Source organism: Moschus berezovskii, chromosome 7 (genome assembly GCF_049115385.1).
Source record: "Moschus berezovskii isolate FMDL1 chromosome 7, NW_MosBer_1.0, whole genome shotgun sequence".
Taxonomy (NCBI): Eukaryota; Metazoa; Chordata; class Mammalia; order Artiodactyla; family Moschidae; genus Moschus; species Moschus berezovskii.
The window spans coordinates 78,905,623-78,928,886 of NC_142466.1; the positions used below are offsets into that span (position 1 = coordinate 78,905,623).

The 23,264-nt window shown below is 40.6% G+C and overlaps 1 protein-coding gene across 2 annotated transcripts in view; it reads left to right on the forward strand.

The window, feature by feature from the left end:
* The window catches only part of ADAM28 (ADAM metallopeptidase domain 28), a 78,034-nt gene that overhangs the window by 32,836 nt on the left and 21,934 nt on the right, over nt 1-23,264 (forward strand). For both annotated transcript variants that reach the window (XM_055427238.2, XM_055427239.2), the window contains exons 10-14: nt 460-544; nt 4,065-4,195; nt 7,362-7,539; nt 9,292-9,381; nt 22,410-22,605. In XM_055427238.2, the coding sequence (XP_055283213.1) occupies nt 460-544; nt 4,065-4,195; nt 7,362-7,539; nt 9,292-9,381; nt 22,410-22,605 (680 nt within the window). The remainder of the gene's footprint in view (nt 1-459; nt 545-4,064; nt 4,196-7,361; nt 7,540-9,291; nt 9,382-22,409; nt 22,606-23,264) is intronic.

The following is a 23,264-nucleotide window of genomic DNA, read 5'->3' on the forward strand; positions in this document are numbered from 1 at the left end:
TGAAAAAAAATTTCACATATATATACATTTATAATTTAATTTATATTTATAAAGCAAAAATATTAACAGTGATTACATCCAGATGCCTCATTTAGATGGTATGACAACCATTATATAAAAAAAAGTGTCATGAATTTCTCTGCTAATCAGCATTCTAGAGGAATTGTCTATAGAAAAAAATGTCTATTATTAGAATCATGAGTGCCTGCTAAGTTGTTTCAGTTGTGTCGGACTTTTTGCAACCTCATGGACCATAGCCCATTGGAATTCTCTGTTCCTGGGATTCTCCAGGCAAGAATACAGGAGTTGGTTGCCATTTCCTCCTCCAGGGAATCTTTCCCACCCAGGAATCAGAGTCTCTTATGTATCCTGTATTGGCAGTCAAATTATTTACCACTAGCCCCACCTGGGAAGCCCAATTAGAATAATAATTTGTATCAATTTCTTTCTTCTTCACAGGACAGTAGCATTTTCTGGAACAACTGTGGGCCTTGCCTACATGTCTACAATGTGCTCTCCTGATTTTTCTGCTGGCATCATTAAGGTTTGTTTAAAGATAAAATTGTTGGTTCTACAGTTCAAGTCTGTCAAGGGCTGTTGTGCTGAATCTATGGAGAAAATATTGTTTTTCTCCTTTAATCTGTTGATGTGGGAAATAATATTGATTGAATTTCAAATATTGACTCAATCTTGCACATTCACCATAAACCCAGCATGGTCAAAATGTATTAAATCTTGTATACATTGTTAAATTCAACATGTTAACATATCATGAGGATTTTTGCGTCTATATTCAGAAGGGATATTAGTCTGTAGTTGTCTTTTCCTATAATATGTATTTTTCAGGTTTTACTCTTAGGGCAAATATCAGTATAAACTTGACCATATACAATGATGTGCAATTTTCAACTTTCTGGAATATTTGAATAAAATCAGTTTATTTTTTTCTGGAATATTTGAGTAAAATCAGTATTGTTGTTGTTTAGTCGCTAAGTCGTGTCTGACTCTTTTGCCACACCATAAACTATAGCCTGCCAGGCTTCTTTGTTCATGGGATTTCCCAGGCAAGAATAATGGAGAGGGTTGCCATTTCCTCCTCCAGGGGATGTTCCCGACCCAGGGATCAAACCTACATCTCTTATGTCTCCTGAATTTGCAGGCAGATTCTTTACCACTGAGCCACCAGGGAAGCCCCAAATCAGTACTGTAACATAGTAAAATGTTCAGTACAATTCACCAGTAAAACCATTCGGGCCCGATATTTTTTGTGGCAAGGTTTTTAAGCATGCAATCAATTCTTCAATAGATATAGAGCTATTCAGGTTATTTATCTCTTCTTAAGTAAGCCATGGTAGTTTGTGTTTCAAGGAAAGTTGTCCATTTCATTTAAGTTGGCATAAATTTGTTGATGATATTCCCTTACTATCTTTTTAATATATATAGACTTTATAGTGATTTCCCCTCTGTCATTCATGATATTAGTGACTTGTGTGTGTGTGGATGGGGGGAGGGTTTCCCCATGATCAGTTTGGCTAGGGTATATCAATTTTATTGATCTCAGAGAAACAGTTTTAGCTTTCCTGGTTTCTATTTCATTGATTTCAGTTCTTGTCTTGACTATTGATTTTTTCTTGCTTTCTGTGTATTTAATTTGTTCTTTTTTTAGTTAAGTAAGGAAGAATTTTAAATCATGAACTCGAGACTTTTCTTCTTTTCAAATATGATCATTTAATGCTATTAATTTCTTACTATGCACTGCTTTAGCTGCATCCGAGATATTTGGATATGTGTGTTTTCATTTTTATTAAGTTAAAAATTTTTCTAATCTTCATTTTTGTTTATTTTTGGACTCATGTATTATTTAGATGTTCAGGTCAATTTTGATTTGATCCATTTATCATATTATGTTTCTCTTTTTCCTGAATTATTCCTGTTGTAAAGTCTACTTTATCCAATATGAGTATAATACTTTGTGGACGGTTTACTTGATACAATGTTTTCCTTCTTTTAATTTTTAACATATGGACTTCATTCCACTTAAAGAAGATTATTGCTAGATAGTGTCCACCTGGGTTTTTTTAACCTAGTCTGACAATCTGTATTTTACATTGTATGCTTAAGTAATTTATATGTAATACGTTACTAGTATTGTTCAACTAAAATCTGTCATCTTGCTAGATGTTTCCTATACCATCTCTTCTACTTTTTCTGCCTTTTTAGAATTGAGTATTCAAAAACGAATTTCATTTACCTCCATTATTAGCTTTTTATTGATTTTTCTTTGTAATGGTTGCTGGGATCTGTCATACATCTCTGCTAATCTGTTTTACCTTTGTCGTTGCTGCTGTTCAGTCACTCAGTTGTGTCTGACTCTTTGCAATCCCAAGGACTGCAGCACGCCAGGCTTCCCTCTATTTTTCCTCTATTTCCTTGCATTGGTCACTTAAGAAGGCTTTATTATCTCTCCTTGCTATTCTCTGGAACTCAGCCTTCATTTGGATATATCTTTCCCTTTCTCCTTTGCCTTTCACTTCTCTTCTTTTTTCAGCTATTTGTAAGGCCTCCTCAGGCAACCATTTTGCTTCTTGAATTTCTTTTTCTTCGGGATGGTTTTGATCACTGCCTCCTGTACAGTGTTATGAACCCCTGTCCATAGATCTTCAGGCACTCTATCAGTTCTAATCCCTTGAATCTATTTGTCATATCAACTGTATAATCATACGGAATTTGATTTAGGTCATATCTGAATGGCTTAATGGTTTTCCCTACTTTCTTCAACTTAAGTCTGAATTTTGCAATAAGGAGCTCATGATCTGTGTCACAGTCAGCTCCAGGTCCCATTTCTGCTGATTGTGCAGAGCCTCTCCATCTTTGTCTGCAAAGAATGTAATCAATCTGATTTTTGTATTCCACCATCTGATGAAGTCCATGTGTAGAGTCATCTCTTGTGTTGTTGGCAGAGGGTATTCTATGACCAGTGCATTCTCTTGGCAAAACTCTTTTAGCCTTTGCTCTGCTTCATTTTGGAGAAGGAAATGGCAATCCATTCCAGTATTCTTGCCTGGAGAATCCCTTGGACAGAGGAGGCTGGCAGGCTACAGTCCGTGGGGTTGCAGAGTCAGACATGACTGAGCAACTCACACACACACACACACACACACACACACTTTGCTTCATTTTGTACTTCAAGGCCAAACTTACCTGTTACTCCAGGTATTTCTTGACTTCCTACTTTTGATTCCAATCACCTATGATGAAAAAGACATCTTTTTTTGGTGTTAGTTCTAAAAGGTCTTGTAGGTCTTCACAGAACTGTTCGACTTCAGCTTCTTTGGCATTAGGGGCATAGACTTGGATTACTGTGGTGTTGAATGGTTTGCCTTGGAAACGAACTGAGATCATTCTGTCATTTTTGAGACTTAACCCAAGTACTGCATTTCGGACTCTTTTGTTGACTGTGAAGGCTACTCCATTCTTCTAAAGGATTCTCACCCACAGTAGTAGATATACTGATCATCTGAATTAAACTCGCTTATTCCAGTACAATTTAGTTCACTGATTCCTAAAATGTTGATGTTCACTCTGTCATCTCCTGTTTGACCACTTCCAGTTTATCTTGATTCATGGACCCAGCATTCCGGGCTCCTACATAATGTTGTTTTTTACAGCATTGGACTTCACTTTCAGCACCAGATGCATGCACAACTGCATCTGCACAAATGCATGATGCATTTCTGCTTTGGCCCAGCCTCTTCACTCTTTCTGGAGCTATTTCTCTGCTCTTCCCCTGTAGCATATTGGAAACCTACAGAAGATGAGGTGGGGGGCTCATCTTCTGGCATCATATCTTTCACTTTTTCATACTGTTCATGGGGTTCTCAAGGCAAGAATATTCAAGTGGTTTGTCATTTCCTTCTCCAGTAGACCATGTTGACAAGGAAAGGAGGCTGAAGCTAAAATCAGACTCTCTACTTCACGTGGCTACAGTAAAAATATTTAATTATTTCCTGAATGATAATTCAGTTTGCAAACCAGAGGATCTGTCTCTCTATTCTTATCCTCAGGATCACAGTCATGATGTACTTCAAGTTGCAGGAACCATGGCCCATGAAATGGGCCATAACTTCGGAATGATTCATGACAGCTACGATTGCAAGTGCCCTTCTATAGAATGTGTGATGGACAGATCATTAAGGTGAGCCTTTCTGGGAAGATGATACTTATTCTTGTTTTGGGTTTACTCTGGGCTATGCTGTTCTTTTCTGTCATCTTCAGAAACCTGTTCAAACTTTCAAATTATTAAATAGCAGCATCAGGACATGATCATGGATGTGGGTCTATACCAATCTACCTATACCGTCACACTCTTTGTGATGCCAAGGACTGTAGCCCACCAGGCTCCTCTGTCCTTGGAATTCTCCAGGCAAGAATACTGGAGTGAATTGCCATTTCATTCTCCAGAGGATCTTCCCGACCCAGGTATCGAACCTAGGTCTCCTGCATTGCAGGCAGACTCTTTACCATATGAGCCATCAGGGAAGCCCTGTACCATCACACAGTACTATATATATCATGTAATGTTTTTCATTAACTGAGACATAGTTTAAACATATTGTCTCTTTGCTGTTGGGGTGACTTGTCACTCTATCCTCATCTTAGGTGCTTAAGATATGGGTTCAGAAGATCATTAGCATTTACCACAGTTTCAGTGAATTCAGATTGGTTGATCATAAGGGAAAAGTTTTAGAAGAAAAATCTAATTAAAGAGGAAGGAAATTAGAACACTTCCTAACACCATAGACAAAAATAAACTCAAACTGGACTAAAGACCTAAATGTAAGGTGTATTACTACAAAACTCTTAGAGGAAAATATAGGTAGAACACTCCTGGCATAAATCACAGCAGGATCTTTTTCTATCCACCTCCTAGAAGATTGAAAATAAAAACAAAGATAAACAAATGGGATCTAATTAAACTTAGAAGCTTTTGCACAGCAAAAGCTTTTCATAAAATGAAAAGACAACCCTCAGAATGGGAAAAAATTTGCAAATGAAACAACTGACAAGGGATTAACCTTCAAAAATATACAAACAGCTCATGTAGCTCAATATCAAAAAACAGACAATCCAATCAAAAAATAGGCAGAAGATCTAAATATATATTTTTCCAAAGAAGACATGCAGACAGCTAAAAAGCACATGGAAAGGTGCTTGACTCACCCATTATCAGAGAAAGGCAAATCAAAACTACAATGCGGTGTCACCTCACACTGCTCAGAATGGCCAACATCAAAAAAATCTACAAATAGGGCTTCCCTGGTGGTTCAGTGGCTCGAAGTCTGCTTTGCAATGCAGGCAACAGCAGTTCTGTCACTGGTCCGAGAAGATCCCATACGCTATGCAGCAACTAAGCCCATGCACCACAAATACTAAGCCCCTCTAGAGCCTGCAAGCTGCAACTACTGAAGCCTCTGCACCTAGAGACTGTGCTCCACAGCAATAAAGAGCAGCCCCCACATGCCATAACTAGAGGAAATCCACCTCCAGCAACAAAGACACAGCACAACCAAAAATAAATAAGTAAAATAATTATAAAAAAGAATACATTTATTAAAAAAAATAACTACAAACAGTAAATGCTGGAAAGAGTGTGGAGAAAAGGGAACCCTCCTTCACTGTTGGTAGGAACATAAATTGGTGCAGTCACTATAGAGAACAGTATGGAGGTTCCTTAAAACAATAAAATTAGAGCTACCATACCATCCAGCAATCCCTCTCTTGGGTATATATATGGAGAAAACCATAATTCAGAAAGATACATTCACCCTAATGTTTATTGCAGCATTATTTACAATAGCAAGGATATGGAAGCAACTTAAATGTCCATTGACAGAGGAATGGATAAAGAAGATGTGATTCATATGAAATATTACTTAATCATAAAAAGAATGAAATAATGACATTTGCAGTAACATAAAGGGATCTAGAGACTGTCATATTGAGTGAAGTCAGAGAAAGACAAATATATGATATCACATATACGTGGAATCTAAAAATAGGGTATAAATGAACTTATCTATAAAACAGAAATAAAGTTGCAGATGTAGAAAACAAACTTATGTTACCAGGGGTTTAGGTGGGGAATATATTAGGAGATTGAGATTGACATATACACTCTACTATACATAAAATAGATAACTAATAAGGACCTACTGTATAGCACAGGGAACTCTACTCAGTACTTTGTAATGGCCTATATGGGAATAGAATCTTAAAAAGAATGGACTTATATATATATATATATATAACTGATTCACTTTGCTGTATACCTGAAACTAACACAGCATTATGCATCAACCATACTCTAACAGAAATTTTTGTAAAAAAGAATATTCTCACAGGAAGATGAAGAGAAAGTCTTTGAAAAGAGATTATATACTTCTGCCTCATCTGAGGCAAAACTGCTCTGGAATTTTATCTTTAAATACCACAGAATTCCTTTGATGTGTTCATTTTCTCTTGTATTTCCCTCTCTCAGTTCACCTAAGCTAAAGTTAAGTCTCCCATGCCCTTCTACAAAATAGAATATGGCTTGTAGGCCAGTTACATATCTTATACTATCTCTTCCAGATATCACTGCATTTTTATTAAAAAAATTTTTTTTAAATTTGTATTTAAGTACAGTTGATTTACAATGCTGTATTCTTCTGTACAGCAAAGTGACTCATATATATATACATATGTATGTATATGCACATGAATGCATATATATTATTTTTCATATTCTTTTCCATTATGGTTTATCACAGAATATTGAATATAGTTTCCTGTGCCATACAGTAAGACCTGTTGTTTATCCATTCTATATATGAGAGTTTGCCTCTGTTAATCCCAAACCCCCATTCCTTCCCTCCTCTCCTCCCACCACTGCCTTTTTAAACCTCATCCTTATTTGTGGAATGAAAAGAGGCTATCAATTTAACTTCCTCTGAAGGAAAGTGAATTCTTAAACATATAAGTAAACATAATTTTAGTGCCTTTAGGGTTTCACAACCAAAATGACCTAAGGCTGAATGAATGAGATTATCAGGATAAATTAGAAGAATTTTCAGTTTTTTAAATAGCAGCCTGGATGCTCTATTTTGAGATGTGGCCATACTTGCTCATTAAGCTGGAGGTGTTTCTACTTGCCCAGGTGAGCTAATTCAGGCACAAAAAAATGAGCTCATGATTTAGCAGCTGCTGAGTGGATTCCATGCCCTCTTTTGGGTTATGTTTTGAGTATATCACACTCAGCATCTGATATTTCTCCCTATCTACTCAGTGTGATTATATTGTTTTCTCTTTCCTTACCTTTACAGCAAAAATATACCTACAGACTTCAGTTCCTGCAGCCTGGACAGCTTTGAAAAATTCTTTGAAGATAAATTATCCAATTGCCTCTTTAATGTTCCACTGCCTACAGATATCATATCCACCCCGATCTGTGGGAACCAGTTGTTAGAAATGGGAGAAGACTGTGATTGTGGGACCCCTGAGGTACCACCAGCTCTTTTAAAAACGATCTAGTTTGTTTTTCAATTGCTTAAGAGATGAACTATAAAAGAACATGTGTGTGCGTGCTAAGTCGCTTCAGTCATGTCGACTCTTTGGGACCCCGTGGACCATAGCCTGCCAGATGTCTCTGTCCATAGGACTCTCCAGGCAAGAATACTGGAGTGGATTGCCATGCCGTCCTCCAGGGGATCTTCCCCATCCAGGGACTGAACCAGAGTCTCTTACATCTCCTGCATTGGCAGCCTGTTTTTTACCACTGGCCCCACCTGGGAAGCCCAAATGAACCTTGTGTTTCCTGTGATTTTGTAGATTTGTGTTTGTAGACAGTGGTCAGGTCAACCTTTCTCACAAAAACCCCTGAATTGCTCAAGATCTTCCTTATTTCCTTCTCAAGATTCCTTCCCCATCTTCTGTTTTATAAATTCCACCCACCAGCTTGGGCTTCATATCCTAAACCCTCCTTTTTTGGGAGAAATACCTCACATTTCTTATGTGCCTGAGGCTTACTGGGCAATTACTTTAGACCCAGCCCTATGATAGATCTCAGAGAGTGGAAATAGCTTGCTTAGGGTCATTGGGCTGGTAAGTGGAGGAGCCAAGATACTTTATTCAGGTGTTAGGTGTATTTGTTTTAGCAACCCTGGAGCCTTCCTGCCCTGGGATTCAATCATTTCTTACTGCTTTGGGACTCAGAAATTGCTATCCTTCAATGTGCCTGGCTTGGTCCCACCCTCTTAACAGGGCAGCCAGGACTCTGATTGGGACCTTTGCCCCTATCTTGTTAACATTCAAGTGGGTACCATGCCAAGCCCTTAGGGTATAAGCCTTTCAGTAACTTGAAAACCATGCATGTTTGCTCAGTGTCCAACTCTTCAACCCCATGGGCTGTAGCCCACCAGGCTCCTCTGTCCATGGGATTTTCCAGGCAAGGATACTGGGATGGGTTGCCATTTCCTCCTCTAGGGGATCTTCCCAACCCAGAGATCCAGCTCTGTCTCCTGTATCTCCTGAACCGGAAGGTGGATTCTTTAACACTGTACCACCTGAGAAGCCTAACTTCAAAATAGGATTACACATTTATCTTTTCTGTGGGAAAAAGGAAACTTTTCCAGATGATGTTTGAAGTAAGGTCAAGAGTTTCAACACTAAAAATTTGTGACTCTAAATACATCACACCTTTTGGCTGAATCTAAACAGCTACAAGGGGAGGTTCCCCAGTAGGATTTTCCCCCATGCCTCGTGTAGGTGTCTGATTTCCCAGAAACAAGGAGAGAACAAGACAAAGTATATTGCCCTACAGAGGATTGAGTCAAATGTCAAACTTGAATAAAGAACTATATTTTTAGATTTTCTGTACATGCTCTAGAGCTTAAACTTACTGCTGGATAGATACAAAACTGATGAGCTGAACTAATTATGTTCATTAGTTAGAAGAATTTGATTTTCAAAACTATCCCTTTCTTTTGTTTTCTTTCGTATTTCACCAAAAAATAGACCATGCTCAGTATTAATCTGGTAGATTGGAGAAGCTAGAAAAGATATTAAAAACAAAAACACATAAGTAGAATTCAGATAAACTCAATATTTCTAATGTTAAGCTTGTGTTTTTCCCCCCAAATTATTTTCAGCCCATATCAAAGGAATGTCTGTGTGATGAATAAATTATATTATGAATCGTGCAAAAATGAGACCAAAAGCTAATCTGGTATTTACATTTGTTTCTGGATTTCTTAGGAATGTACCAACATTTGTTGTGATGCAAAAACATGTAAAGTGAAAGAAAATGTTCAATGTGCATTAGGAGAATGCTGTGAAAAATGCCAGGTAAGATGATTATTTATTTATACCTTAATAATTATGTTTGCTCTTTGTTTTTTTTTTCTGTATTAAAATCTTATCTTAGAGATTATGTTAAATGAAAAAGGCAAAGTAATATTTTTCTGTCTGTAAAATAATGTTAGCTACCATCTCTCAAGTCCTCACTGAATACTTTGCAAACGTGGGCTCTTTAATTCTCTAACAGCCCTCTGAGGTAGATATTATTATTTAGTTTTGCTTTTGAGGGGACAGAGTCTCAGAACAGAAAATGGACAAAATAATACAGCCACTAAACAGCAAATTCCAAATATGACCAGTTCTAAAGCCAACGTTTGGTTACTACTGTTTCTTCTGATGCCATGGGATCTTCTTGGACCAAGTTCAGTGACTGTTTGCATATACCCTTTGTCAACAAAAATTGAATCAGTTAATCTAGGAAAGAAATGGAAAATTTTATTCTAGTCAAATTGAGGATCATAACTGGGGAAGAACATCTCAGAATGCTCTGGAAACCAGTGAGCCCCATTAGGAGTCAAAGCATAGTTGTGTAAGTTTTTCAAGACAAATACATTAAATAACATATTATCGATAATTTACACAATCCATATCTAAGTGCCATCATGGCCCCTTACAAGCTCAAGAAGGAAAGTTTTTTATTTTATTTTTTTGTTATTCTAATTCTTTTTTTTTTAATTTTAATTGGAGGCTAATTATTTTACAACATTGTATTGGTTTTGCCATACATTGACATGAATCTGCCCCGGGTATACATGTGTTCCCCATCTTGAACCCCCCTCCCACCTCCCTCCCCATCCCATCCCTCTGGGTCATCCCAGTGCACCAGCCCTGAGCATCTTGTATCATGCATTGAACTTGGACTGGTGATTCATTTCACATATGATAATATACATGTTTCAATGCCATTCTCCCATATCATCCCACCCTCGCCCTCTCCCACAGAGTTCAAAAGATTGTTCTATACGTCTGTGTCTCTTTTTCTGTCTCATGCAAAGAGTCGGACACGACTGAGCGACTGAACTGAACTGATACAAGGTTATCGTTACCATCTTGCTATATTCCATATATATGCGTTAGTATACTGTAGTGGTATTTTTCTTTATGGCTTAATTCACTCTGTATAATAGGCTCCAGTTTCATCCACCTCATTAGAACTGATTCAAATTTATTCTTTTAAATTGCTGAGTAATACTCCACTGTGTATAATAGGTACCACAGCTTTCTTATCCATTCGTCTGCAGATGGACATCTAGGTCCTGGCTATTATAAACAGTGCTGCGATGAACATTTTTTAAGGAGTTGTCTTGTTGGTGCTGGGAGGGTGTTGCTCTTTATGGTTGAGCAGGTGTTTCTGCCCATGGAGAAGTTCGGTTCATCCTAATGCACATACACAATGCACAGTCAGGGGAGAGAGGAGGCCATAGGCAGAGATACTTTTTTTTGTTTAAATTTTTCTTGTCTTGCCATTAAAATATGAATTTTATTTCACATTTTAATAATGGCTTAGTGGGAAAGTTTATTTTGAATAATATAGGTATTCCTTTATCTTTATTCTTTGAAGTCACTTCTGGGTTAAATTCTTAGATAAAAAGACTTAGGATGAGGATGTTCTGTCAATTTCTCTGTGGGGCTTTTTAAAATTTCTCTTCCAGTTAAGAGTTCAGCATGTTACATTCTACTACGCACAGAATTCTGTATTATGATTATTTATCTGTTTTCTTAATTAGACTGATTGTTAAGGTCCAGGATCTGATTCATGCTCATGGTAATCATGTGAAAAATGATTATGCAGATAGCATGCTGGGTTATAGCTAGTGTTTTGGATAGATGTTTTTTGTTTGTTTTTGGCTTTGTTTTGATGTTGGAAGGAGAGGAAAGAAATAAAGAAAGCCAAAAGGAAGAAAATTGGAGAATGTAAGTAGTATTCAGCAAGTATTTATTAAGTCCCATTTGTTAGAGATTATGGGTGATAAAAAAAAACTAGCTTGTTTCTAACAAGTTGTGTGTGCTGTGCTTAGTCACTCAGTAGTGTCTGATTCTTTGTAATCCTTTGGACTCTAGTCTGCCAAGCTCCTCTGTCTGTCGTGGCAGTGTGTAATTTCCTCGGTTCTGTCTCACCACCACAAGGATTTGAAATGGCTGACAAGTGTTACAGCTCTGTTACAGTTCAGTTTATTCAGCAAGCAAAGGATAGTACACCCTCAAGGCATGAAGGTGGGCCGACCCCAAAGGAGAGACCTCAATCTGTCTTGGCTTCCTCCTTTTATTCATTTGTTTCCTCCCTGCTGAGCCTGCCCTGTGCAAACTGGACTAGCCAAGAAGTGGGTGTTTGTTTCACCGAAAGTTCTCACTCCAGTCCACAGGTTTTCTTTTGTTCCATTTTTGCAGGCTTTTCCCTTTCTTTTTTTAGCCACTGCCATTTTGGACTCCTTTTTCCTATTCTAACCCCCTAACAGTCCCCCCTCAAGGAATGGGAGACCCAATTTTTGGGGAATAGGGGCATCAGGGTCTCTCTGGCTACTTCCTGCTGAGCTGGGATGCGAGGTGCATTGGACCTCCCCCTCTTTCTAGTCGGAAGCCTCAGAGTCCTTATAGCAGTGTCCATCTAAGGGTGAGTGATATTTTCCACGGTCGGGTGTAGCTTCATATATCCTTATTGAACTAGCACTGCATTTTGTAGCTTGTTACCTGGGCAGAGACAAATGGGTTAACCAATTGATAACATATGGAGCAATCATAAGCAGCATCCATATGGTGATAACAGGGATTAGTAGGGGCATTAACCAACTCCAAATCCCCCCTTGCCAAGAGAAAGATCCCCCAAAGAGAGATTGTAGCCACCCTGAGAACCCTCTAGCTTGTTCTTTGAGCTCATTCTTTGAGATCCCGTAGGATTTGAATATTTTTCTTGAGGACTGTGAGACTTTAACTTAGCTGGAGGTATTTACCCAGAAACAACACACCTCATTCAAGATGGCTCAAGTCCTTTCTTGTTCAGGGATCAGGAAATCTATCTTCTGGATTTTTCTGTATTTTGGAGTGCAAACCCTGCCAAGTTGTTTTGCCTCTTTAGAGCTATCCTGAGAAATCTTATCTCCAGAAACTTAATTTTGGGGGTATTCATTAGAATAGCACTCATCTGTAGTCCTGAATAGGTATCTGAAATCTCCCAGGGGCTTACAGGTGTATTGAGTGTCCTCTACTGTTTTCTTCCACAGCTTGACTCATGAGTATTAAATCCAGGAGTTGTGTCCTGCTACCTTGATTGTTGTGGGGGTAGAAAGTATTACCGGATAGGGGGCCCTTCCATTTGGGCTGGAGTTGAGACTTTGGGGACCCATCTTTCCAAACTTTAATTTGAACTTGAGTCCCTGGAGCATATTGTGGTAGGTCTTTAGAATCTTTTGGGTCCTGGTTGACAACCTACAGCATATATCTTGTTGGAATTGCCCAAAGGCCATGGATTAAAACTGGGGGGACTGAACCTCTGGATCTAGGAAGAGGTCATTGACATAAACAAAAAGTCTCCCATGTAGCATCTCATAAGGACTAAGACCAGCCTGTTCCTTAGGGGCAATATGGGTGCAGAGGCGAGATATTGGTAAAGCCTCCTTCCATCCAAGGGAGGTCTCCTAGGTTATCTTTTTTTATCACTGATTTTAAAAATTGGTTGGCTTTTCTACTTTTCCTGAAGACTGAGGGCTCCAGGCACAATGAAGGTAATAAGTAATGCCCAATGCTTTAGAGACCCCTTGGGTGACCTTAGAAGTAAATGATGTCTCATTGTCACTTTGTAATGAGCTGGGCAGACCAAATCTTGAAATGATTTCATGGAACTTTTTTTTTTTTTACCACCTCCTCAGCCTTCTCAGTGTGGGTGGGAAAGCCTTCAATCCATCCTGTGAATGTATCTATCATGACTAGTAGGTATTTATACCCTTGAGAAATTGACATCTGGGGGAAGTCGATCTGCCAGTCCTCTCCTGGGTAGGTCCCATGCCATTGGACAGGCTGGGCCAGCTAGGGTCCTTGAGCTCCTTGGGGTTGTTTAATTGGAAAGTGGGACAAGAGACCACTTGCTTTATAGTTGTTTGGAGGCCTGTTTCTCTGAAGGACCTTTCTAGTAGTCTTTGAGGGCCTTCTCCCCTAAATGAGTAGTGGCATATAAGGAGTTAACCAACTACCACTGGGGGTTCCCAGGCAGGAAAAGGAGTCCCTCCTTTTGGAACCACCCCATTTGATCTACTTGAAAGCCCTCACTCTTAGCTTTAAGAGTCTCACTTTCAGAATATAAAGGAATTTCTGACAAATTAGTCTGTGGATCTAAGGTGGCAACCCCTATTAGGTCATTGTTTTGTCATGTTGCTCTCTTTTTGGTGTCCTTTACAATGGGAGACTGAAACCTCAGCAGGCAGATGGACCTCCAAGAACCTAAGGATTTGATCACCATATTTGATTGGGAACCCTTGTGTGGTCCAGAGGCCTCTTTCTTCCTAAAATAGCAGCATGTGCATGTAGCACCAGAAAGGCATATTTGGAGTCAGTGTAAATGGCTACTCTTTTTCCTTTTCCCAGCTGCAGTACTGGAGTAAGGCCAATAGCTCAGCCAATTGGGCTGAAGTACCTGGTGGCAAATGTTTAACCACTGTGGTCTCAGAATTGGAGACTTCTGCATATCCAGCTCTTCTTTTTCCATCCATGACAAAGCTGCTTCCATCGGTGTACAGATTTCCTCAGGATTGGTCAGAGGATCTTCTGATAATCCCTCTTGGGGTTTTGTCCAGTGGTCTAAAGTTTCTAGGCAAGAGTAAAAGGGGAGAGAGTCCTCGGGGCTAGGCAGGAATGTAGCTGGATTAAAAATCTCACAAGGGGATACAGCCAGCCTGACTTTTCCATCAGCACTACTTGATATCTGAGGATCCTTTGATCAGACATCCACAAATGGCCTCTCCCATTCAGGAGTTGTTTCACTGGTGGCTGGTAAAAATAGCTAGTTTGCCCCCAAAAGAGTTTTAAAGCATCTTCTATCAGGACTGTGATAGCTGCAAGATTTTGAAAGCAGGGTAAGATCTCTTTCCAATAAAGGAGTAGGACACTCAGGGACAACCAGAAACTGGTGGGAAAATATTTGTCCATCCCAGCAACAAAGAAGTGCTCGGGTGAATCTTTTTGTTATTGTTTTTCCTATAGCAACAAAAATGACACAGGTTTGGGAGGAGAATGCTCCAGAGTAGGAGGTCAGGACAGAGTAGGTAGCCCTGTGTCAACCAAGAAATTCTTGGACCTACCTGCCACATCCAGTTGGACCCTTGGCTCTGGCTCCATGATGGTTATCTGTGACAGGTGGACTGGCTGGAGCAGGCCACTTCAGTCCTGTTGAACCATCAAGAGGGAAGACTTGGTGCTTGACCTTGAGGCTCTTGTATCCCAAGGGCAGAGTGCCACCCAGTGTCCCAATTGATGGCATTTGTAGCAAGTCGTTTTAGCAGACTTGTCACAGTTTGGACACTCTTTGGCCCAATGTACCACCTGTCTACAGATTAGGCATTTGCCTTGTGCCTTATCCTTCAAGGACTCGGAGTTTGCCATAGGGCTTCCCTGGAAGGTGGCCAGCATCTGGGCATGCCTTATTTCTTTCCTTCTTTCCCTTTCCTGGGCCTTGGCCTCCCTCTCCTGTTCTCTGTTATAAAAGGTGTTGGTGGCTGTCTGGACCATCTCATCTAAAGAATCAGCAGGGTCCTGCTGCTGTAGCTGTTGCAACTGTATCCTGATGTCTGATGTACACTGGGGCAGGAATTTGTCCTTTAAGATCACCTGTTCCTTGTAAAAGTCTAAGTTGGCAAACTTTTGGAGGGCCTCTTTTAGACTTTCCAGAAAGGCAATGGGGTTCTCATTGGACTCCTGAGTTATTGCTGAGGCTGGGCACAGTCCCACAGCTAATAGGCTTCCTTCTATTTCCTTGGGGTGAGTCTATCTGAAGCTTATCCTACCCAGTACTGTTGTAACCTGAGAGCCAGGCATACTTGGGTCAGGGTGCAGAGCCCCAGGCAGGTAGAGATGTGACAACCTCCTGGAGATTGAATCCCCGGGCAGGTCAAGGCATGACAACCTCCCGAGAATTGGGTCCCTGGGCAGGTCAAGGCATGTTGACCTCCTGGGACCCCTGAACTGGTGGATCCCCAAGCAGGTTGAGGCATGACAACTTCCCAAGGACCAGATTCCTAGGCAGGTTGAGGCAGGTCGACCTCCTGGGACACCCAGGTTGGAGTTGGGCATTCCCAGTGACTCCAGTGTGACTAGTGTTGGGTAGGATTAAGGGGTTATAATCTTAACTCATTGCTGGTTTGTCCACCACAGATGGGAATAGATACCATGATGTAAAGCAGTACAAGCCTGTGCCCTGAGACTGGGAACCTGAGGAAATAGCCATAAACCTCTTATTTCTCTGAGGGAATGTAAGTCACTGATTTCCTACCTTAGTTTTCCAGAGCAGTTTAGGGTATTTCTGATGGTGAAGATTACATTGTCATAGACCCACTTTAGGTAATAACAGAAGTCATGACAAAGAAGTGGGTTATCTGGTCCTGATAGGGGCTTTTCAGTTCAGTTCAGTTCAGTTCAGTCGCTCAGTCGTGTCGACTCTCCGCGACCCCATGAATCACGGCACGCCAGGCCTCCCTGTCCATCACCAACTCCCGGAGTTCACTCAAACTCATGTCCACAGAGTCGGTGATGCCATCCAGCCATCTCATTCTCCGTCGTCCCCTTCTCCTCCCGCCCCCAACCCTTCCCAGCATCAGAGACTTTTCCAGTGAATCAACTCGTCGCATGAGGTGGCCAAAGTATTGGAGTTTCAGCTTCAGCATCAGTCCCTCCAATGAACATCCAGGATTGATCTCCTTTAGAATGGAATGGTTGGATCTCCTTGCAGTATAAGGGACTCTCAAGAGTCTTCTCCAAAACCACAGTTCAAAAGCATCGATTCTTCGGCGATCAGCTTTCTTCACAGTCCAACTCTCACATCCATACATGACCACGGGAAAAACCATTGCCTTGACTAGACGGACCTTGGTTGGCAAAGTAATGTCTCTGCTTTTTAATACACTATCAAGGTTGGTCATAACTTTCCTTCCAAGGAGCAAGCGTCTTTTAATTTCATGGCTGCAATCAGCATCTGCAGTGATTTTGGAGCCCAAAAAAACAAAGTCTGTCACTGTTTCCACTGTTTTTCCATCTATTTCCCATGAAGTGATGGGACCAGATGCCATGATCTTTGTTTTCTGAATGTTGAGCTTCAAGCCAACCTTTTCACTCTCCTCTTTCACTTTCATCAAGAGGCTTTTGAGTTCCTCTTTACTTTCTGCCATAAGGGTAGTGTCATCTGCATATCTGAGGTTATTGATATTTCTCCCAGCAATCTTGATTCCAGCTTGTGCTTCTTCCAGCCCAGCGTTCCTCATGATGTACTCTGCATATAAGTTAAATAAGCAAGGTGACAATATACAACCTTGACGTACACCTTTTCCTATTTGGAACCAGTCTGTTGTTCCATGTCCAGTTCTAACTGTTGCTTCCTGACCTGCATACAGGTTTCTCAAGAGGCAGGTCAGGTGGTCTGGTATTCCCATCTCTTTCAGAATGTTCCACAGTTTATTGTGATCCACACAGTCAAAGGCTTTGGCATAGTCAATGAAGCAGAAATAGATGTTTTTCTGAAACTCTCTTGCTTTCTCCATGATCCAGCGGATGTTGGCAATTTGATCTCTGGTGCCTCTGCCTTTTCTAAAACCTGCTTGAACATCTGGGAGTTCACGGTTCACATACTGCTGAAGCCTGGCTTGGAGAATTTTGAGCATGACTTTACTAGCGTGTGAGATGAGTGCAATTGTGCAGTAGTTTGAGCATTCTTTGGCATTGCCTTTCTTTGGGATTGGAATGAAGACTGACCTCTTCCAGTCCTGTGGCCACTGCTGAGTTTTCCAAATCTGCTGGCATATTGAGTGCAGCACTTTCACAGCATCATCTTTCAAGATTTGAAATAGCTCAACTGGAATTCCATCACCTCCACTAGCTTTGTTCGTAGTGATGCTTTCTAAGGCCCACTTGACTTCACATTCCAAGATGTCTGGCTCTAGGTCAGTGATCACATTATCGTGACTATCTTGGTCGTGAAGGTCTTTTTTGTACAGTTCTTCTGTGTATTCCTGCCACCTCTTCTTAATATCTTCTGCTTCTGTTAGGTCCATACCATTTCTGTCCTTTATCGAGCCCATCTTTGCATGAAATGTTCCCTTGGAATCTCTAATTTTCTTGAAGAGGTCTCTTGTTTTTCCTATTCTGTTGTTTTCCTCTATTTCTTTGCATTGATCACTGAGGAAGGCTTTCTTATCTTTCCTTGCTATTCTTTGGAACTCTGCATTCAGATGCTTATATCTTTCCTTTTCTCCTTTGCTTTTCGCCTCTCTTCTTTTTACAGCTATTTGTAAGGCCTCCTCAGACAGCCATTTCGCTCTTTTGCATTTCTTTTCCATGGGGATGGTCTTGGTCCCTGTCTCCTGTACAATGTCACGAACCTCCGTCCAGAGTTCATCAGGCACTCTATCAATCAGATCTAGTCCCTTAAATCTATTTCTCACTTCCACTGCATAATCATTAGGGATTTGATTGAGGTCATATCTGAATGGTCTAGTGGTTTTCCCTACTTTCTTCAATTTAAGTCTGAACTTCGCAATAAGGAGTTCATGATCTGAGCCACAGTCAGCTCCTGGTCTTGTTTTCGCTAACTGTATACAGCTTCTCCATCTTTGGTTGCAAAGAATATAATCAATCTGATTTCAGTGTTGACCATCTGGTGATGTCCATGTGTAGAGTCTTCTCTTGTGTTGTTGGAAGAGGGTGTTTGCTATGACCAGTGCATTCTCTTGACAAAACTCTATTAGCCTTTGCCCTGCTTCATTCCGTGCTCCAAGGCCAAATTTGCCAGTTACTCCAGGTGTTTCTTGACTTCCTACTTTTGCATTCCAGTCCCCTAGAATGAAAAGGACATCTTTTTTGGGTGTTAGTTTTAAAAGGTCTTGTAGGTCTTCATAGAACCGATTAACTTCGGCTTCTTCAGCATTACTGGTTGGGGCATAGGCCTGGATTACTGTAATATTGAATGGTTTGCCTTGGAAACGAACAGAAATCATCCTGTCATTTTTAAGATTGCATCCAAGTACTGCATTTCGGACTCTTTTGTTGACCATGATGGCTACTCCATTTCTTCTAAGGGATTCCTGCCCACAGTAGTAGATATAATGGTCATCCGAGTTAAATTCACCCATTTAGAGTATTTTAATAATAAGCTGGGTGGAGCAGTGTTGCCTACAGTAGGGGCAGGTTTATGGTTGTAGGAGTTAGTAAGGGGCTTAAGGACAAAATGATAAGAGTCAGCAGATCAAGATGTTCCATAAAAGTGGAGTGGAGATTTGATCCAGGGGTATGTTTGTAGCTTTAGGAGAAGGGTGGTAAGGGTTTGGGCCCAAACAACCTGCAGGGTTAACTTCCAAAGTGGCAAACATTGTCCCTGGAAGCCCAGTTGCCCTTGAAAGGATGCCACCAACAGATTAACTTCTAGCAGGCACTGTGGGCCTGTCACCCATCCTAGCAGGTTCACTGAGAGGGAATGTTGTTGCATATGTTGTGGGAAACATGGAGGATGAAGGTGTGAATCTCTATAAGGATTGGATATTATGCAGTATTTCCCTCCCAAGGGCTAGCTATTTTCTGGTTGTCCTGCCAGAAGATTGTAGAGGCAACATTGTGGGCCTGGACAGGGCTCATGAAAAGAGCATGAAAGAGGATTGAAGCAGGCAGGGCACAACTTTTGAAAGACTGATATAGCCCAAGGGCATAACATAAACCAATTAAAATCAAATGGGTCCAAGATGCAGACAAGTCAAATTCAACTAAAAGCCTTCAATCTGCAAGCTAAATGACACACCTGGAGGCACCATGACAGTTCCAAGGCACTATCAAAAGACCAAGGAGTGAGTGTTTCCCCAAATGTTGGAATGATCCTTCCACTCATTAGCATATGAAATCACCCAGCCCATAAAAACTAACCACACCACATTGCATGGCCACCATATATACCCTCTGTGATGGCACACACTCTGTGGACTGTGCTTCTCTGTGAATTCAAACAAATCTACCTCTTACTTATCGCTGTGTCTCTCACTGAACTTTTTTGCAATGAGACATCAAGAACCTGAGCTTCATTAGGTGCTGAAACCAGGCACTGTGGGTTTTGGCCAGGTTCAAGTCCTGATTGGACACAACTGAGTGACTAAGCATAGCACAGAGTCCCTGCCACGTGGGTTTGAGTCCCAGTCTTCGGTAAACAGTTTCAAACACAACTTTCAGAAATGGAAGGATGATGACCTGCCCAATACTTTGTAAACAGAGGCATAGATGGAAAGAGGAGCTAAAGGACAGGAGAAAAAAGCAGTGGGAAAAACATGCCAAGGAACCCCTTTCATAACTTGCTGGAAAAACTGCTAAATGCCTAACCTGTGCCCACAATTTTCATTGGCCTGATCCTACGCACAAAGGAGGTTGAGGACCGAAGAACCCTCACCCACTTGGGCAACAGCTACTTGGGCACAGCAGTTAGTGGAGCCTTCAGGAAACACTGGGGAGTAGCCCCTGCCAGAGTCCCTCAGTTGTGCCCACGGCCATTTATCTGTTCACAGGGGGTTCGAGGAAATAAGAAACCAGAGACTGTAAAGGAATTAAGATTCTGTTAGCCATATGTCCATCAGCCATAGGGGTAAGGACCTCCTACCTAAACTGGAGGTCTTCTGGAATTTGAGACTGAGCCTCATGAGCTTTCATCTGAGTTTGTTTTTGCTGTCCCAGGTTCCAGCACACTGGGCTTCTTGTCATTTCCACTGTGCTGGGTTTCCTTTGCGTTCAGCTTCCAGCATATGAACTTTCACCAAGTTGGTCTTCTGCTGTGCTTGGTCTCCGTCTCACTGTGGATGAGCTGAGGTTGTTTCAGCCAGGTTACATCTGGGTCACGACACCTGATATGTTGGGGGATTGTGTAATTTTCTTGGTTCTGTCTCACTGCAACAAAGATTTGAAATGGCGGACCAGTGTTACAGTTCAGTTACAGCTCAGTTTTATTTGGCAAGCAAAGGATAATACACCCTCAAGGCGTGAGGGTGGGCTGACCCCAAAGGAGAGGCCTTAATCCATCTTGGCTTCCTCATTTTATACATTTGTTTCCTCCCCACTGAGCCTGCCCTATGAAAATTGAACTAGCCAAGAAGTGGGTATTTTTTTTCACCTGAAGTTCTCACTCCAGTCCACGAGTTTTCTTTTGATCCATTTTTGTGGGATTTTCCCTTTCTTTGTCGTTTAGACACCACCATTTTGGACTCCTTTTTCCTATTCTAACTACCTAACATGTCCATAAGATTTTTCGTGCAAAAATACTGGGGTGGGTTGCCATTTTCCTCCTTCAGGGGATCTTCCTGACCCAGGGATCAAACCCACAACTCCCTTGTCTCTTGCATTGCACACACACACACACAAAGTGGTATTTTTTCTCAAAATATTTGCTGTTTCCTCAGGGTGAGGATATATTCATACATACCTGAAATAGATGAAAATGTGATACATGATTAAATGCCAGGTAGATATTATAATGATATATGACTTTTGGGTAAAATTACTTTCTACGTATTTTTTGCTTAATTTTCATAATGACTTATAAAGTTAAGATTAAATTCTTTTTCTAAGGGTACACATCTAACCACTGGTATGTATCTTTCATATCCAAAGTATGTTGCTTTCATATCCAAATTCTGGGCTGTTTTCCTACTACATGTGGAAAAGAGGAGCAGTGATCCACATTGAAGAAATAAGAGGAGTTTTCACGGAAAAATTAGGTTTTCAAATAGTTTGGAAAGTAGAGCAGATTTTATATAGACAGAAAGGAAAAAACATTCCAAATGAGGAAAGAATAAACAGAAGGTAAAGCATGGTTTGTGTGACATTTGATAAGAAAGTTAGTCTGACAGTAGCAGAGGGGTTTTGCAGGGTCTCACAGGCCCCAATGAAAATTTTGATTATATGCTCTCACCAGTGTAAAGATGTTAAAAGTTTCTTGATGATGTGAAGTGGTGGTAGTTTAGTCACTGAGTCGTATCTGACTCTTTGCGACCCCATGGACTGTAGCCCACAAGACCGCTCTGTCCGTGGGATTTCTCAGTCAAGAACACTGGAGTGAGAACACACCTAGTTGCTTCAGCTAAGGAAGGAGGTGATTTCAGTATCCACACAGGCCTCTTTAGATCTGCCTGAATAGCAGGATTTCTTTGATTTAACATTTCTCTAAGCAAATAAGAGCAAGATTTGCAGTAATAGATTTTAATGGAATTAACACAGCAAACGAACATTTTTGGTTTGTTTCTCTCTCCTAATAAATCATTCCGTAGGAAGATGTGGGTAAAAAAGAAATATCTAAAATTACATTAAAAGGAATTCAGGATTAGGGAACTCGATGCCTGGGAAAATCTCAGAGCTTGCTGATCTGGGCTTCGAAGCTTATCTTCCTTATTACAGAAGATTCACTTCACCAGTAAATTTCTGGAGCTGCAAATTTAAATCTCCTTGAAAAGCTTGAGAAAGTTGCATTTAACAAAGGGAGAGGTAACTTCCTTCTTTGCATCTATAATATTGCTGGGTGTTCTAAAGTATTTTTTCATTGTTATTTTTAAAGCACTTGCTCTACAAATTCAGAAGTATTGATTGCTTTAACAACTCAGAGCTTGGCCAAAGTCAGTAGAAGTGACATTAGAGGAGATGGTTTTGGCTTATACAATACAAATGTAAACTAAAATGGAACAATGCCTCTAGGAACACATTGCTAATTAAAGGCCACAGGGAAAATATAATTTGCCTCAATTTGAGATATTGTGGTAGGTCAGGTGGAAAAAGTCCAAGTCTACATTTTTATTTCCCTACAGTTAAAAAAGCCTGGTGAGGTGTGCAGACCGGCAAAAGATGAGTGTGACCTGCCTGAAATGTGTGATGGCAAATCTGCTCTTTGCCCCAGTGATCGCTACCAAATCAATGGCTTCCCTTGCCAGAATGGGAAGGGCTACTGCCGGATGGGAACGTGCCCCACCCTGGAGGAGGAGTGCACTGACCTCTGGGGACCAGGTACGAGGACAAGCCCAGTGTCACTGGCATGTCTGCCTCTCTCCATGTCCATACACAGGAAACCGTATCATGCCAAGTGACAGCGTTTCATCATGGCTAAAATAGCATTCCGTCCCATTTGTCCTTCCTTTATGGTTTCCTTTGCTGTGCAAAAGCTTTTACTTTTAATAGGTTTTGTTTATTTTGTTTCTATTTTCATCACTCTAGGAGGTGGGTCAAAAAAGATCTTGTGATTTATGTCAAAGTGTGAACTGCCTGTATTTTCCTTTAAGTGTTTTACAGCATTTGGCCTTACAGTTAAGTCTTTAATCCATTTTGAGTTTATTTTTGTGTGTGGTGTTAGGAAGTATTCTAATTTCATTCTTTTACATGTAGCTGTCCAGTTTTCCCAGCACTACTTACTGAAGAGACTGTCTTTTCTCCACTGTATATTCTTGCCTCTTTGGTCATAGATTAGGTGACCATAGGCGTGTGAGTTTATCTCTGAACTTTCTATTCTGTTCCATTGATTAATATTTTCTTCTAATCTTTTGCTGTGAGTGTATAGGTATGCAAGATTCCTTTGTTTTAATTTTGTATCCTGCAACTTTACCAAATTCATTGATGAACAGTAGTAGTTTTCAAATTCACTGATGAGTAGTTTTCTGGTAGCATCTTTA